At 40.4% G+C, this 18,121-nt stretch overlaps 1 protein-coding gene across 1 annotated transcript in view; it reads right to left on the bottom strand.

The window, feature by feature from the left end:
• The window catches only part of CRYBG3 (crystallin beta-gamma domain containing 3), an 80,391-nt gene that overhangs the window by 19,036 nt on the left and 43,234 nt on the right, over positions 1-18,121 (bottom strand). The window contains exons 7-14 of the mRNA XM_040057209.2: positions 17,742-17,889; positions 11,379-11,518; positions 9,896-10,010; positions 8,826-8,861; positions 7,990-8,123; positions 6,108-6,234; positions 2,296-2,438; positions 640-766 (exon numbers count right to left, since the gene is read on the bottom strand). Of these exons, the coding sequence (XP_039913143.1) occupies positions 640-766; positions 2,296-2,438; positions 6,108-6,234; positions 7,990-8,123; positions 8,826-8,861; positions 9,896-10,010; positions 11,379-11,518; positions 17,742-17,889 (970 nt within the window). The remainder of the gene's footprint in view (positions 1-639; positions 767-2,295; positions 2,439-6,107; positions 6,235-7,989; positions 8,124-8,825; positions 8,862-9,895; positions 10,011-11,378; positions 11,519-17,741; positions 17,890-18,121) is intronic.

Raw genomic sequence — 18,121 nt, 5'->3', positions numbered from 1 at the left:
CTTTCAAAATAAGGTTTAAGTATTCCTTTTGCATTCCTGTAATTTATTACTTATTAATAATTTATTACTTATTATCATTTAATGCTTCTGACTGAAGATTGTCTTTGTGTTGCATTAGGGTTTTGACACTGCTAATCTGTTTGGGTGAGTTGGCACTACCCTGGCTTGAATAATGGATTAAAAATATTTCCTGTCTTTATTCACTGTATCTAGTACAAATATTTTAGCATAAAAGTGAGGAAAAACCCCAACAGAATTCTATTATGCAACAACACAGGCCAGATAAATTCTCAAGTATTTTTATATACGTTATCAAGTAGGTATTATAAATGACCATGTTTTAAGGCAAATTAATCTTTCCAGGCCAGGCTATTTTCTCCATGTATGCAGTCTGCCAAAGGGAAATTCTTCTTATGAAGTTTCCCTGACAATTTTCTCGAAAGACAGAAAGATCCAGTGTCCATTTACATCTCCATCCTGAACTGACTCACTATGACTTCCACGAGGGTCTTTAAATTGCTTCCAAGCAAATAGACAGGCTGTTATAACATGGAGTCTCCTGTTTAATTATTATGGTAAGCTCTGAACTCCAAAGGTCTCACTTCTTTTAAGGTTTTCCCTTAAATTCTGGTAACTCACCAACTTAACAGGTCGAATTGACATGATGGTTTTACTAGATCCTCCCCAGTCAAAGAAGCATTTGTATTTTCCTTTCTCCAACACATACTGTTCTCCACAGAAGTATTTCTGCTGGTATGCCACCCACCTGGAGAATGACACAAAAATGAAACTGAAAACATCACATTTTTCTGAGTAGTTTGACAATAACAGCAAGTCAAGCACAACAGAATGTCCACCTGGCAGACATTAAACCTGATGAGAGGCACAAAACTGTCATACACTTGATTTTCTGCTTTTCCCTACTTTGACAGACACAAGATTTTGTGTGTCTGCCTTCCCATCTAATTCACTGTGAGATGATGCCCTGCTCAGAAATTCAGAGGAAAGACATTTAATTGATAACTTTTTAAATCTCTCTTAATTGAATCTTTGCCTGTTTGGCATCCCCCTAGAAAGGGCTTTCTTACAGCTCTTCCAGTTGGATTTAGGAACAACGGTGGAAGAAGAAAGAGAAGTAACCAAGGAAAACTTGATGAGAAAGAGCAAAAACCTGCAATAGTTGGCAGCTCAAGCTTCTCTCACCCTGCTTTCCCTGCTGCAATTTAAGAAGAAAGAAACCCCCACTAGAAGGTCTCTCGAACCCTGCAGTGGCAGAAGCAGATGGGGGATAGTTAAACACCACTAAATCACCCACTTTTGGTGGTGCATTCCTCTCTCACTCACTCAGCACTGGGACTGTAACATTAGGGATATAACAGGGCATGTCCTTACCCATTCTACTTTTATCATCCACTGGTGAATCTGTTTGCTGTTAATTTATCCAATGCTTTTTTTTTCTAACCACCTGGTGCTCTCTGCTACCACAGCCCCTTCAGCAGCAAGTTCACTGCCTCTGGTGTAGGAAAAACTTTTTCCTTCCCACATCAAAAATCTGCTTTAAAGCATTTCCCCCAACTGTTGTCATACAAGATTCTGGGAACTGCATTAATCTTACCACCTTCAGGATTTTGCAGCTCTCATTTGTATCCCTCCTCTCCAAACTGAGTCTCAGCCTTTCATTCTTGCACCTAATCCTCAAGAGACACTAATCACCAATCCCTACATAAGCACTTCTGGTTCCTCACTTCACAGTGCCTGATCCCCATCACTATTAGTGTAGTTATGACAATATTAATAGTGCATTTTAAAAATTACTTTTAAATGTCTGAAACCCACATGATTCCACAGTGCTCTTTTTCCTTAATGTCTTTTATGCCTTAGCTTTTACAGTTCTATAAAAATTATTTTAATTTTCAGTGCCAGCAGTCTGACTTTATCACAAATGCAGCGCATCTCATCCTTTCTGGACATGCTCTACTTGTCCAAAAGTTATATCAATTCTTAATATATCTAAAATATCTTTTCAGTATTACTGCCATGAAACTCCTCTGGGGGCACATCACAAACTTTTTCTGTGAATGAGAACACTCAGATCCAAATCAAGGTGTAGGCACGAGAGCTACAGAAAACTAAAATTATTATTTCCCTTCTACCCCCCCAAGGAACTTTAAAGAAACACTTTTCTTCTCCAAATATTTACCACTTGTACCATGTGGAATGCAGCCTGTCAGAAGATGCACCCAAATGTGCACAGAGATGTTTAAGGGTCCCACCCATGTATCTGAGCAGACTTACACGCCGCTTTTCACAAGAATCGACCTCGTCTCAGGGCCAAATCCAGCCTGCTCCAAATCAGGGATTTCTTCATTGATGATGTCCAATGCTTTCCCATCTTCATCATCAGACTGGAAAAGTGCCACTGAAGACTCTATGAAATCCTAAGAGGCAGCACAGGAGTTAGAAGACTGTCACCACTCAATGACTCTTCACAACAGAAAACATTTTGGGAAAGAGTTGTAGCCAGAAAGAAAGCATTTTAGAGAGCCGTGAAGGGACCTGGCTCCCTGGTGTGGGTATTTATGGGATATTTTGGCATTGAAGTTCCGGAATAACTGGAAGTCTGACAATCTGATATGGCCTTCAGGCGTTTGCACTGGAGAGAGGAAGAGCCTGCTGCCCCTGAGCACCATCCTTTCCTCTTTGAGGATGGCTCAGAGTGCAAAGATGCTTGTGTGGGAAGGAGAAGAGCTAAGAAGAAAAGAGTTTAGCACTGATCTTCCAAAAGCCTCACAAATAACTACTCCAAGCACGACCACGACTGTAGTTTTTTACTAAACTTCTCCTTCCTCATCCCTTCCAAGCAACATGGCAATAATTATGGAGAGGAAAAGCCTGGGCAAGATCACCTTTCCAGCACAAGGGGCTTTCTGGATACATCCACTCTAGCTATAAATAAATCCTGCTCAAGACTGTCACATTCTCTCTTACATGGCTGTGTGACACTGCTTTGTGCTTGCAGCCAGCTTAGTTTCTCGCACAGCTTCAGATTATTTGAATTTGGGTTTCAAATCTTCAGCTTTTTAACCACTTAGCAATTTTAAGCACATAGTTCAGTCGCTGCTTGGGCAAACAGAAAACAACAACCCATTCACTTTACTCCTCTAACTTTTAACAGAAAGCATGAACTCAATTTCAGCGTTTCTCAATCATTCAGTAGTGTTATAAATTGAAACTAAGTCAGTCTCGCAAACAAGAAACAATTTCTGTCAGGCAAATAATGTGGTTGATGGAGACTCACTAACATATGAGGCCTCCACCATGGGTATTACTACACTAAACACTGAGAAAACAAAGATTTATAACTATCAAAACCCATTGAGAAATTAAGGCCAAACCAAGCATGCATCCAGATTAATTTGGCCAGGTGAACCTGATCGAACAGGCTCTTTGGAGGACACCATGTCTTTCTGCAGGGTACAATCACAATGAATAATGGCAACCAATTCTAGAACAAACACTTGACGTGGCACAACTCCTCTGCACTGTTTACAGGACAGTAAAAGGTGATGGAACAAATTCTGTAGTAAAACTGGCTTTCTTACAGCGCTGACCACTTCCTTCCCTTCATTTATTTGAACTGTTAACCATTTGCAAGTATTTCAATTATAGACTAGAAATTAAGAGTAATGACAAAAAGTCATTAAGATCAAATCTACAAATAATTTCGTTAACTAAGTTTAAAATACTGAAATATATCCCCAGTTGTAATTAAATTTAAAACATCTTTCAAATTCAGCCATCATTCTTTCCTGCCTGAACTTCCACTACAACTTCTCTTACAACAAGCAACAGGAAAAAATTTAAGAAGAGATCTTCAGACCAAGGCAGATTATTCTAGACCTGAAAACATTAGTGAGAAAGCTCTGAAGGCAACGTACTCAGAAACTTTGCTCTTTCACTGAGCCATGGGCAATCCCCAGCCTGAAAGGCATTTGCAGAAAAGAAGCAAATGCCACTGTCCCCCAAAGCCGCTCAGAGTCCAGACTGCTGCCGACCCTCAGGAGCAGGCTCTGCACTGGACTCAGGTGTGTTCAACACAGATGCTGACAGGGAGCTGGCAACAGCTGGAAAAAACAATTCCACAAGATCTTTTTATCTCTGCTTCGCAAACACCCCCTGAACCCCCAATTAGCCCTGGTGACTGCTCACTGCAGGAATATTCCAGCCAGCTAGAAGCTGAGAGCCCTTGCAGTGTGCCCACACGAGTGCCGGGGAGAGGGAACGTGCAACAAAGTCCCTGTGGATTCTGAGACCATTCAGCCTTTACCTTGCCTCCCCTGACAGGATTCCTGAGCTTAGGGAGAAGAGCCAGGACATTTGCTGTGCAGGGAAGGGCCTCAAGCACACAGAGTTTGGATTTTTGCCCAGGTCCCCCGTGAAACCGAACGTTTGGTACTAAAATATTTTTAAAATCCTGTCCTTAAGTACGGTACACGAAGTGACAAAGGGAGCATATGGCCAGCCTGAGCACTGCCCTGTGTGCTGCACATGGCTGAGAGGGAGGCAATCTGCTGGTCCAGCCACACAACACCATGCCAGGGCCATTACTCATTTCATTGGCAAGCAGCTGGTTGCCTTCAGTTATGCAACAAATTGAGGGGAATTATTCCTTGCCACTTCTGTTATCAATAGGTAAATATTTATACATGTTTATAGGGCCAGTGGAATGATATATGCTGATATGTGAATGATACATGTTTTTAAAATGTTAATGACTTGAGCCTCGTGACAGTTCTAGGTGCAAGTTAAATTAAATGTTGATGACATGGAAGCTCACTCTTGCTACCCACATGCATGATTTTGAATTATATTAATGTCCTTTGCCAAGAAGAAAATCTAAAAAGATCAATTTAAGTTGCTCAAGTATCCTACATACAGCTGGGAAAGAGAGGAAAACTAAGATTATTCAGTAATTGAATAGGATTCTGTGCATGAGAGAATCTGAAGAAATTTCCTACCTACTTTTTTTCTCAGAAAGCTAAAAATAAATTATTTAGAGGAGGATGTTTTTCTTGAATTCACTTCATTTTCCTATCTTTATTTTGATAGATTCTGATTATAAATGCAGCTTTTGCTAGGTGTCTGTCATGAAAAACAAACCTGCAAATTGTGAATTTAAGTATGGCCTTCTCCTGGGCTCACATTAACTTTTTATTAAAAGGAAAAAAAAAATGGCTGTTGAGACAGTGAGTTTGCTTTAAATGCCTGTCTTCAACTTCCACGAAATTCCTGGCTCAGGAATATCACATCTCCTCAGATGAGGAGATGAGTAATCTGAGTATCCAAAACTGAGTAATATCAGAGTGAACAATCTTAGTCTCAGAAGAACTTACTCTTTGCAGCTGTATTTAATGGTCACAGAGTTACCATTACAATAAAAAACCCTTCAAACCCTTACACAAGCAAACAAAAAAACCCAAACCAAAACAAAGGAAATGATAAAGAAGTTCTAATTCCATGTTTCCCCATCGCTAAAAAGTCTAACTTTGCTTCCAGCAGTGGACTCTTACAAATAGTTTTTATTACTATTTCATCCTTGCCTCCACTAAACACATTTTAGTAGCAGGGATTTTTTTTTTTTTTTTTTTTTTTTTACCACGATTATTTTTGCTGCCAAAATTTTCTGGCAGAAAAATCACAGACAGAGGGTAATGCTGTTTTAAGGCTTGCAACAGCTGCTGCATTGAAAAGCTATTTTTGTTTTAATCAAGAACTACTCTGTACACTCAGGCACGTTACGCTTTCAAGCAGATTCCATTTGGGAGATTCAAACAGCTCGAGGTGCAGGACTGAGGTGCTTGGAGAACCTGGCAGGTAGACAAGGAATTCTGCATGGTACAATTTCTGCATGAACTTCACAAAGCCTGTTCGGAACCTGCTTCTTCCTTAGCGCAGTCTAGATTTCAGCCAGCAGGAAAAGAACGAGGAGGAACACGGGCAAAAGCTGCAATGGCCAAACCCGAGGCAGCTGGACCACGTACAGAGAATAACCCTGCTCTATGGACAGAGCTGTGCATGATTTGTATGAAATCCAGGGGGGTACTCACAGCCTGAAGGAAGCGGAAGGACAGCAGGGCACCGTCAGTTCCCCCCCAGGAGTGTCTGTCCTCATAATCTCCCTCCTCCAGCAAGAACTGATGGCCTTTGTAGCGTTCCTTATCATAGGCAACCCACCTGTGGCAGCCCCACAACAACAACAAAAGAAAGAGAGAGAAGTCAGTAAAGGCAAAACAACTGCACACATGATTTTCTCGAACAAAGAAAGGGAGGAGGGAACACCCCAAAACCACTAAAATGAGTATCACAAACCCAGCCAATGAACAAAGCAACGTTTGTTTGGGATCACAACAGGCACCCATGAAGTGTTCTTTGTGCATCAAAATCCCTGCCATGTGAGTCTTTATCCAACAACAGTTGATTTATGTAATGCTTCTCTGTGTACCTCCTCTCAGCCAGCCACATTCCCAACAGCAATATTTGCTACCACAGAGCCCAGGATGCAGCTGAATGCCAAAACTTTCAGTGATAAAAAAACAAGCAGTGGATCTCTTCAGTGTGCTAATAAATGACGAGACCCTACCCTTGCTGGAGCTGGTGACAAAATTAACCACTTTTAGCAGAACAAGATTTCACCTGCTCATATATATATATATATATATATATATATATATATATATATATATATTTACATTTATATTTATATTTAACTTTTATCTAAAAATGTATACACATAAACAGACAAGCAAATTGAAGAGATGAACCGTATTGCATATGGAATATGTTTTAGCAGTAAACAAATAGAAATTTTCCAAGTATTTTGAATAAACAGATAAGGCTCAGTTAAAAGAATGTGCTTCCGTATCAACTTCAAATCTCTAATGGATGTCAATTTTAAAATGTGCTTCCCCCTCTTTTTTTTCTTGTAAGCATTTCTTTCATTAAAGCTCCCTTGTAGATATTAGAACTGCTGTACAAATTCTGTTGGCAGTGAAATTTGGCAGGCAGGGATAGCTTTACTTTTAGCACCATTTGGTTTACATTAATTCAGCTGTTTAGGTTACCACAGCACTAAAAATAAAAGCTGCCACAACAGACAGAGCAACCATTTTTAATAATCTGAGGCTTCCAAGATAGTGAACACACAATGCACTTATGAATAGATTATTTGAGTATTAACAATTGTTTTGAATTTAGCACTCATAAAATTCTGACAACAGCCTGAAAGGATGTATCTTATTCCATTTCTATGCTGAAGTGGAAAGTCCCTTAGGAAACAAACCCAAGATTTTCTGAAAACTGTTTTATTACTGAAGTCTTCGGCAGAAGCAAGAGAGCATCCTGCCTGCTCTCAGACAGTCCTGTCCTGTTGGGAGAGGGGGAAGGAACATGAGGGGTTGGTGGCTGGTGCTGATTTTATCTCAGAGCATCCACAGGTGTGACAAAGCCCTGTGTGTGTGTGTGACACAGGGGGGGCAGGGCAACGCAGAATCCATCCAGTGCCTCAGTTAGTGAAAATAACAGCACATTCCCAATGCCAGGTAACAAGCACCAGCTGTCAGAAGAAAACCATTAAGACAATAAAACAGTTTGCAGGTTTCAGAGGTATTAAGATGTCAAACTGAAGACTGACCACACCTACCCAGGGTCATTGCAGCAAATTAAGTAGAGACTATCAGAAGTATAAAGCAATACAAATTAAAGCTCTGTGTGAACGAAGCAGCCTAATTTATTGGCATCCAAATGGCAAACGCTGACTTCACACCTTTCACACGTTTAGCTTGGAAGGCTGATAATTGAAGAGCTGATAATAAAAGAAAAACACGCTTCCTTCTTGGAAGACTCCAATCATCCCTTAGGTTAGCACTTTTAATTATTTCATTATGCTTCTGTATTTTAAAATAAATAAATAGAAAAGTGAAATATACTCACACTCCACCAATTACACGTAGTGATCCAATTTCCTGAAACTCCTCTTCACTACCAAACAGTGCTGGGACAGAAGTGATGTTTTCTGAAAACTCTTTGGACCATCCTCCAAAGTGGGTTTTCTCATATATTATTATCTAGAAAACACAATGTTGAGCTTAATCCTTTAAAAGTAGACAAGCAGCCTCTCCCTGTACTTTGCTCAAGTTATTTCCATGACTGCAGTTAACAGCCCCTTCAAGTTCCTCATCTGCTGAATCACACTGATCAGCTATTAACAATATTGGTATCTGTTGCAGCATTTATCAGAAAAACACCCAAGCCATGCAGGTATTTGTATAATTAAAAGTTACCTAAAGTGTTAACATTTTTACAGAAGGAGGATAAAGGAGCAATAGCACTGGATCAGCTTTCAGCTCCTCAGATCACAGAAGGATCATGGTCTCACTCACAACTCCTGTACTGGAATAGGGGCTATGATGGAAGGGTTCTTCTCCTCTCCTCCTCCTCCCTTCCCCCTCCCTTTCTTTTTAAACTTGGAATGTTAAATGAGAAAATCTCCCCCAATCCTTTTATCATTACAGTGACTAATGTGTCAGGTCAGAAAAACTCACTTTATAGCAAATTCACATTCTCTTAATACGTGAAAAACCAACTACTGGTATTTTTACACCTCATCAAACACTAAGCGAACTTGACAGCATTAGGGAATTTTTCTTCAGCAGCAAGCATTGAATAATTACCAAAGATCACACACCAAACAAAAGGAAAGCAGCTTGCATAAAGATTTCATATTCCCAATGTGCTTATATTTTATCCTCAATGCACTCTGTGCTTACCTTGACATTCATTGGCATTTGCACCTTTAGTCCACCCTAAATACAGATGGAGGGGGAAAACAGTTATTTAAATAAAACTTCAAGTTCTACCCCGACATATTTAATAGCACTATCAGAGCATGAAGTCTTTGCAATTATACTCAGCACTTTCAGTGCTGGCCATAGATTTCAAAAGGCCAGGCACACTATAAACCTGACCTACAAACAAATCAGTACACTGACAGACCTCTAAGATGCAACCAATTTAAAAATATCCCTTTGTGGTCCAGAAAACGAAAGTAAACACTTACTGCATGTTTTTAAACTAATTGATACGGACCAGTTTTTAAAATTAACTTGTAAAGCTTTGCTGTATGTGTTTCAAATTTCTAAAGCACAAATGGTGCAACACTAGAAGAGAGAGAAAACAGCAGGACAGAGAGAAAATAGAGTCTAACATATTCATGTTTATGGTCAAAGAGCAAATACAACAAATGCATCTTCTCTGGAAATGTGAGTGAATGATGCTCTCTGAGGGAGTAAGAGACTGACCTCACTTGAGTGACTAAAGAGACAGCTATTAGATCTTAGTCCTTTATGGCTTTTCAACTGTCATTCTGTGGGCTTGCTATGTAAAATTTGTGTTACACTCCTTCCCATCCCTCTCACATGCAGATCCAAGTGCTGTCTATCACCACAACAAACAGCTGCACCTCCCCAGATTTCTGTGCAACCTGTGGTCAGAGAAATCCTACTGGGTAATAAACTCCTTATCTGCTCTTCCATGCCCAGCTGAAAAAAAGAAAATCAAAAACTTCAGAATGGCTTTTTGGGTAATTAATTGGTGGTGGATGCAATAAAATGAAGAGCCTTTCTGTCTTACTTGACCTCCTCCCAACAGCAGTAGTTTCCCAGGAAGATACTGGGGGGTGCAGAAGCCCAACAGTCACAGTGACCAAAGCAAACACATCACAGAGGATTAAACCAGAACGAACATCAGAGCCCAAGTTGTGTTTAGGTCAAAACCTTTGGGGAAGCAACAATAAAAAAAAGGAAGGCACATAATTATCAGGGAACTGTGAAGTCCTTACCATTCTTAAGGGACGCAGAGATTTTACATCTGCTGAAGGGATTTCAGGTGGGGAATCACACTCTTCCAAAACTGTCATCTCTCCCTTATAATTCAAGTCTGAATAAGCAAGCCATCTAGAACAATAAGGAAAAATGATTCAGTAAGTTCATTAATTAGATTCCAAATACAAAGATCTGATTAAAATTATTTTCCTTTTTGTACTCATAAGAGCTGGATAATGTTTTGGACAGCACATCAAACCAAAGCTGTATTTAAATATGCTGGCAACATCACTGCTAGGAAGATCTCGGAGACTTTTTCCTAGTCCAAGCTAAACAGGAATGAAAGAGAAGGAAATCACCCATTTGTTCATTCACTTTAAAAAGCCAGCTTGCTACTCTATATAAGTATACTTATAGTATATATATATATATATATACATACACACACTTATAGTATATATACAAGTAAAAAGGTCAGTACTGAGGATGAGAGGTTTGCATTGAATTTTATCTAAGATTATCACCTTATGAATTAAAAGGCTTCTTACATCAATCCCATGTCATTTTTTCAGAGGAAGTTATTAAGGTAAGATTATTTACAATTATTTGGAAAGCTATTGCAATTCTGATGTGAGGATTAAACTTGCTGGGAGTCCTTCAGACTGTTTAAATCCAAAAGAAAGCGGAATGTAGAAGCTGGACACAGGTTTAGGAGACCACACAAGGAACGGAGAAGAGGCATGGAGCCATATGGAAAGTGATTGTCTTAAAACTACCAAGTTTTGTTTAAACTAAGACAGGATTCTCTTTTTAACTCCTTCACCACCCCAAGCTTCACAGACACATTGGGAGATTGTGGGAAGGAAGACCTGGCTCATGTGGAAAGGCAAGACTTGTAACAGAAGAGCTAATGTCATTCTGCAATTATTTATGGGAAGAGCCACACAACTCCCAGAGTTCAGGAACTGTGAGGTTTTGGCCCAGGGAACAAGAGCCCATTCTGTTCAACAGGGGAAGTTCTGTGCTACCCAAGGGACCTGTGTCATTCTGCATCATTTTGCCTCTCTCCAGAATGTCAGGATATGGCTGTAGCTTAAGAAATGCCTGGATGAGGTAACACTCATTTTCTGGTATTCAGCCACAGTGTTATATAGTTGTAACTATATAACAAGGGTATGTAACAAGGGTGGGTGACTTGGGAGACACTATCTGCTCTCCAATGAAATAAAAGCTAATTATAGCTGAGTTGCTTCCTCTATTTATAAAGCCACTCCAATATGGAATAACTGAAGACTTCTGCCAGCAACTAGGAAAAAATGCCTTCAAACTAAGAGCCCACAGAGCACAGTGCTGACCTGTAGGGCTGGGAATATCAAATGTATGTTTACTGATTTCTAGCAAACCCCCCTAAATATTGTTCATGTTGCTGACTGAGTTTCATCCCCTGATATTACTCCTCTATCTGCTGGCAAAATGCTGTTAAAAAGGTTCAGTACTCACACTCCTGATCTGACTCTTATGTAAGGGTTTTTCTCAACATCCAGTTCTTCTAAACTGGCAACTGCACCCTGTATGCAGATGGGAAGTCCCTCTGTACTACCAGCTGCCAGGCAGAACTCCACCTCTGGAATGCCACAGTCCTGTGGAAACAAATCAACCAAGGGTAATGTTTATCCACACTTGCAGACTCTGTCCCCAAACATTCCTCTTTTTTGCCCCATCTTCTCACCCATCTCCAGGACTTCATATAATGGAAGGGTTTTATTCTCTTTAAAATGGAGGCTGGAATTTTTAGGAAAGCTAAGGGAGGTAAATTTCCAGCTCCCACTAATTTTCAAAGAAGAAATTTATGGCTGTCAGGCTACTTGCAAAAAGGCCAGTTTAAATATTCTCCAACCAAAGGACTGAACAGCATTATAATACTGACTTCTTTTTTAATAGGCAATAACACACATGATGCATGCATTAGCTAAAACTTTCCAGAAATATCTATTACATTCCCACCTCCACCCCTCCATGACAATTAAGCTCTGTAATGCAGAATCCAACTACAGTATCAAGCCATGCAAATTCAATTCTTTTGTTGTGCTAAATAAATCTACAGCATTTTTGATGAAGAAATAAAAAAAAAAAAAAATCAGTATTAGAAAACATCTATTCTGTTAAGTAGACACTTAAGCAATTTTCCTGTTAGCACAAAGCAACAACCTCTATTTCCTGACTGGAGGTTCACTACTGAGAGATACCACGCTGGAGAACAAACTTGTTGACCACACACCCTTCTCCAGAATTTGCAGGGATTTTATTGAGCCACCCTCGTTTTGCAGTATTTATATAACATGCACTGCCAACACTTTCATCCCCAGCACTCAAACACATCGTGAAGCAGCGAGGATTTTGTGTAAGTCCCTGTTTCAGCAGGGTGTTCCGGAACAGCGGAAGGCAGCTCGCGTGTGCAGCTGGAAAGCTTCACTTCTCCGTGAAAACCTCCCAGGAACACTTCCCCTTCTCCTCCTGACCCACAGGCCCATTTGCTTTAGGACAGAGGGCCTGGACAGCATACAGAGACCCCCAAAATCCTAAAGGTGGCTGGAGGAAGATGCCCCCTGCATGCGCCCTAGAGAAGAGGGATGAGGAGCGGTCTCTGAGGGTGCCCTCAGGGAAGCACCTGGTTTCTGGATTTGGTGAGGCTCAGGAGGAGCACACCATGACACAGATGGCTTCTGAAAGGAAGAACACAAGAGCTCGCAGAGAAACCCCACAAAAGCCCTGAGGGGCTGTAACCAGCACCTCATCTCCTGGCAGCACCTGCAGAGCTCTCCTTTTGCCTGGTGGGTTTTCAGCAGGGCTTTCACGGGGTAACATCCCACTTCTGGTCAGTGGGATTTTTTCATTAGCTGTTGAACTGTCAGCACTAAGTGTGGCAATTAGAATGGATGCACTTCAGGATATTGTTTCACTTTCCCTCCCGAGACCTGGGTAACGCAGTAATTCTGCTTTGGCAACTCTCCCTCCCACACAATCGCGTTTCCTCTGTATTGAACCTTGCAAACAATGCTCACTCTTTGTTTTTAGAGTAAAAACTGCAATACCGGAGTTTTTATTTTCAGATTAACAAACCCAGAAAAAAACTAGGAAATAAGACTTTCTAGTACAATGCTGCTTTATGGGAAAATGCTAAGGAACCCCATTCCTCAATTCTAAGCGTATTGCTAGACGAGATTTAAAAAAATAAAATCTCCCCATAGTTTTCACTTATGAAAACTATCACAAAATCGCAACTGAGAAATATTTGAAGTCTGTGGGCTTTTTTTTCCTAAAATTATCTGACATGTAAGAAGGCTGAAATTCGTAAATCCAACAATAAAGCTTGATCTGAAAATCAGAAGTTGCACCCAGAAGAATTCCACAAATAATGATACCGGACTCCTAATGGCTTCAGATATATTCTGAAACAAAGTACATACAAGACTAGACAAGTAGCAAAATAAAAGTATTTGCCTGCGGGCTCAGACAGAATATGAGATGGAGTATGTTTAATTTTAATTCAGCAGGAGGCTTTTGTTTTTGTTTTTCATTTAAGATTGAAAAAAGCCAGTCTGTAAGCTCTTTTCAAGTCTGCTCTCCTGACTCTGAAGCTTATGAGGCAGTCTGCAGCTCAAGAAATGACAAATGTACCAGGGTAGGTAAAGCACAAGCACTTGTAATAAAGTCTCTCCTATTTATCACCATCTCTTTCCAGCCACATTTTGAGAGCAATAAAAAACCTCTGCTCATAGTGATTGTATTCTTGTGTGTGCTCTAGATTAAGTCCACAAATTTCTTTCACAAAATGCCACACAATAAACTGAGGTCCTCATCAAAACCAATTCAAATATTTACTTTTAAAGGTGGTAACATGGTCAAGCAAGAAGTACATCATATTTTCTAAGCACATTTTTTTAAAGTCACAAATATACATTTTAACTTAAATATGGAGTTCAATTTACCTGCACTGATGCACAGAGTACAGAAAATGGTGATATTTATTATTACTGTATGAGATGAACGCTATATATTTGCAGATGTACACTTTGTGCCGTGTCATTAATTTATACAGTTCAAGCATGCAAACTTAGCTTGGTAAATATTGGCCCCAGCATGTTCATATTTGCCTGAGCATATTTAACAGCCCTCATTACTTTCAGAGGCTCCTTTAACATTCCCAGTGAAGCCACCATCTTTAGAAACGAAATGAAAACCACACAAATATGACAGCAGTCAGGTGGAGAACTAGATCCTTCAGTCCAAAGCCCTGTCATCTGCAAGGCGTCAAGATCTGGAAATAAGATACACACACACGCACAACTATTAACATGCAAAACTGCTACCACAGTATTTCAGCCCAGATCCCAAACTGGAAGGTTTCCTCCCTAAAGCCAGCCCCCAAATTGTGCCACCCCCCACCACAAGCAGTCCAAACTCGTGTCATTCATTGTCCTACAGACACATCAGACAAAAATGAATAAAAAGCACGGCAAACAGATCAGGCAGCTGCGCTCACAAATGCTTAGGTAGGTCACAGCCTCCAGGCATCCCTCTCTGCCTCTGTGGTACTCTCCTCCCACCCCCACACATTTATCCGGGAATGCCTGTGCTTCCCCCGTGGTCTGCAGGGAGCTGGGATGTTTACACAGCACGTGGAACACTTACAGACACCTCCAAAAGAGTAACACGGCCCTCAGCTGAAAGGTGACAGCTCCTTCTGAAGAGGATTAACACAACCCTTAAGTCTTTAGCACTAAATATTCCTCTTCAGTGGCATCTCTGACATTTTCTAGCCTGACCAAGCGGTCCAGCAGAAGTGACAGATCCAACCCCTCCAGGTGGTCTTGGTTGTTTCTCCTTCTTCTGGATCTAGGATCACAGCTCTAACAGCTCCAGCAGGGCTAAATAAACTCAGCATTGCTAGGTCTCAGCTGTGGTGACTGAAGTGATCAAATCAGCCTTTTTAACTGGGGTGGTTTATTGTCAACAACAGGACAGACAGTGACTGAAGTCTGGCTTCTTAAGGGAAATGCCAAAACAAGGATGAGAGAAGAGCCTATTGAAAAGCAGACCTAATTAATTCTGGTATTCATATGATTGCTTTATAATACAGTCTAGACATCATTTTACTTTAGATACACGTTTTGTCTTTAGGATGCTATCTGCCTCTGGAGCTTTTCTTTGTTTAATTGGACCTGTTGGTTCTCCAGGCTTTTTTACCCATCCATAATTCTTGCTCCCAGTGCTCCAGTACTGTACCACTCTTGTTACCACCGACCACCACCAAACCCAGCTATGGAACTCAACAGGGCTGGTAAATAATATCATGCAAAGGAAAGAAATGATTACTGTCCTGTAAATACCAGCCAGCAAATGAGACCATCTGAAGTTGTTGGGTGTCTTCCTATGGCACCTGACAAAGTAGTCCCTGCCTAAATTAGTAGTTTCTTTTCACCTGGCAAACCACACTAACAAAAGAAACACACCCTTTATGTAACAGTGTGAACAACCCCATCACAAAGAACTTTGCTTAAGTAGACTCCACAAGGAATCCAGTTATTTCCTGCCTAACCATCTTGCAGTGATTATAAACTGCTGCTTCAGATCCCCTGTCACCTTCCAAAATAGTGGCTCACAAGACTATTCCAGAATGGAGGTGTCAGGAACCCTCCTCGCCTCTTCTTTTTGGGAACATAACATTTAGCACCCTCTTTGGGCTTCCAGAAAGAGATAGAAAAAAGCCAACATGTGCAAAAAGGTCAAAACACCTATTTACAGTAGGCCAGAGAACTGACCTGGTTAAAGGGACTGTGCTGCAGGAGCTGCACTGAACCTGGGTGTGCAGGCAGACTTTGCTAGCCTTGGCTCATGCTGCCTAGCCTTAGAGGAAATCTAAGAGTCTCCACATCTTAGTTTTACTGGTTGCACAATCTGCTTCTTTGGAATCTTCTCCCCAAATTTTTTTGGAAATTAAATACACATGGATGCACCTAATGTATATACAAGATTAGCCAGGCCACAAGCTAACCAAAAAGTTCACAGAATCTCTGCTTTTTGGGGAGGCTTGAAGCCAAATTGAGAGCACAAAGCTACTGGCAGGCTGTTCTTCAGCCAATATGTTAGTAAAAAAGTAAAATATTAAATGTACCTCCTACAGTTTCCTTAGTAAAAATCTGGTTTTCCTCTTCTTGGCAAGCTGCTTTCTTCTCAAATATTTAGCCAATGTTCCAATCTGCTAATTCAAGGCAACTGAGCAGCCATTAAACAAAGACCATAAAAAAAAGTACTTGAAAAACTGGAAGACAAGCCAGACAAACTGGACACAGAGCCAGTATGGCCAAACTACCCTGGAGAAAAGACACTGACAGCCTATGAGAAAGGCAACGGCAGTAGAACACACACACGAGCTGCCTGAAAAAGAATCCACTATTTGTCAAATAAAAACAAATCCCGTATTTTTCACAAAAACAAATAATTAAGGTAGCACTTTGGGAAACTATCTTCCAAAAGCAGTTCCACAGCAGCTAAAAAACTACCAAAAAAAAAGGAGGCATACATTCATGAATCAAGGTTTAGAGGACAAAACCTGGCATTAAACTCACCAACCACACCTGCTGGGGGTTTAACTTACACGAGGAAAGTGTTGATTACTGAACTAGTGCACAGCAAACAAAACTTTCCATCTGTGTCCTATATAAATGAGCCACAGACTAAAAGAACAAAAGTCAAACCTATTTAGCTGTACTGCAAAGGTTTTTATCAAGCATGACGAAGTTAAACACAGTATCTTTCCTATCCAAGAGTCTTCTTTCATACCTAAGACACATCCAGCTTCCCTTGGCTGTTACTGTGGAACAACTTCATTTATTTAGTTGTCCTCCATATTATTGATCAACATTCATATTACATACTGGTCAACGGCTTTTAATTTGTTTAGCTCAATTAAATGTTAACTTCATTATTCTTGCCTTCAATCGGCCTCTTTTGAATTCATTACTTTCTAAGTTTTTTAAGAGAATGAAAAAGAATTTCTAATTGCTATGACATTTTGCCCCTGCACTGATGACAAAAAGGTTATCAATTTTAAAATGACCTCCACACCACCAGCACAGAAACTACTTCACTGAAAATCTTTCACATTGCGATACAAGTGATAATTCACTCACAGCAAGGGCCACTGCCCTGTGAGTAACTGGACTGTTACACTGAACAACGAGACCACTAAGTCTCCTTCAATCACAAGATTTGGAAAACATATTCATCATTCACTGAATAACAATGGAGGCATTATATTTAGTTTTAGACATTTGATTCTTATCTTTTCGACAAAAAGCCTTCTAAACTGATGGCTGTAGGCAGAGTCACGTGCTGTAGGTGTACCACTGGTCCAAGTGGAAACCCCGCAGATGGCACAAAAGCCATAGAGGCAGAAGTTTTTGGAGGCTACACTGTACAAACAGGATTGGAAACCCAACTACCACCAAATCAGAAGCCATACAGACAGAGCAGACAGCTAAAAACCTCTTCAAAAATATGAACTGATTGCATTTAATTTCAAATAACTGGACAGGTAAACATCTAAAAGCAGGGGAGCCTGTGTCGCGTGAGGGTGGTGGCAAAGAAACATAATCCACCTGCTCATTAACTCAGGAAGAAAGGGAAATTTAACGCAGAAAAAGCCCTGGAATTTATCACCTAGAAAGTGAAAAAGACTGAGTCACAGCAAATTTGAATAAGGTCAAGAACAATGCACACACATTTTCCATTGCTGGTAATACACCACTGTGACCAACAAATCAATTATGCATGTGAGAATATTGTGGAGAAAGTCCGTACCTTTGTTACGTGTTTGATTGACCCAACTGTGAGGTTTCTTCGATGATGTTTTATGCCTGGGAGATCCCAAAGGTGATCCAGCACAGCTTCTCCTTCTTCTAGTACATGTTTTCGACCCTGGAACTTTGGTTTCTCATAAAAAATCCAACTGCAATAATGGTAAAATGAACTGAGTCATTGCTGGTAGAGCACATCTGATGGAAAGCCCAGGAAAAAGCTCTTCTTACCAAGACAAATATCACATCTTTCATATGCTGTTCCTCAGCAGTCACATTCACTTTGGTATTGAAAAGTAAAATACACAGTTCATCTCCAGGACAAAATATAAAATAAAAATACAGCTAAACTAAGATGTGAATGAACAGCCTTATTTTACCAGG

This window comes from Hirundo rustica, chromosome 2, assembly GCF_015227805.2.
Source record: "Hirundo rustica isolate bHirRus1 chromosome 2, bHirRus1.pri.v3, whole genome shotgun sequence".
In the NCBI taxonomy this organism is placed as follows: Eukaryota; Metazoa; Chordata; class Aves; order Passeriformes; family Hirundinidae; genus Hirundo; species Hirundo rustica.
Note: the sequence above shows the minus strand (reverse complement) of the source record. Positions and strands in the feature narration are given on the sequence as shown.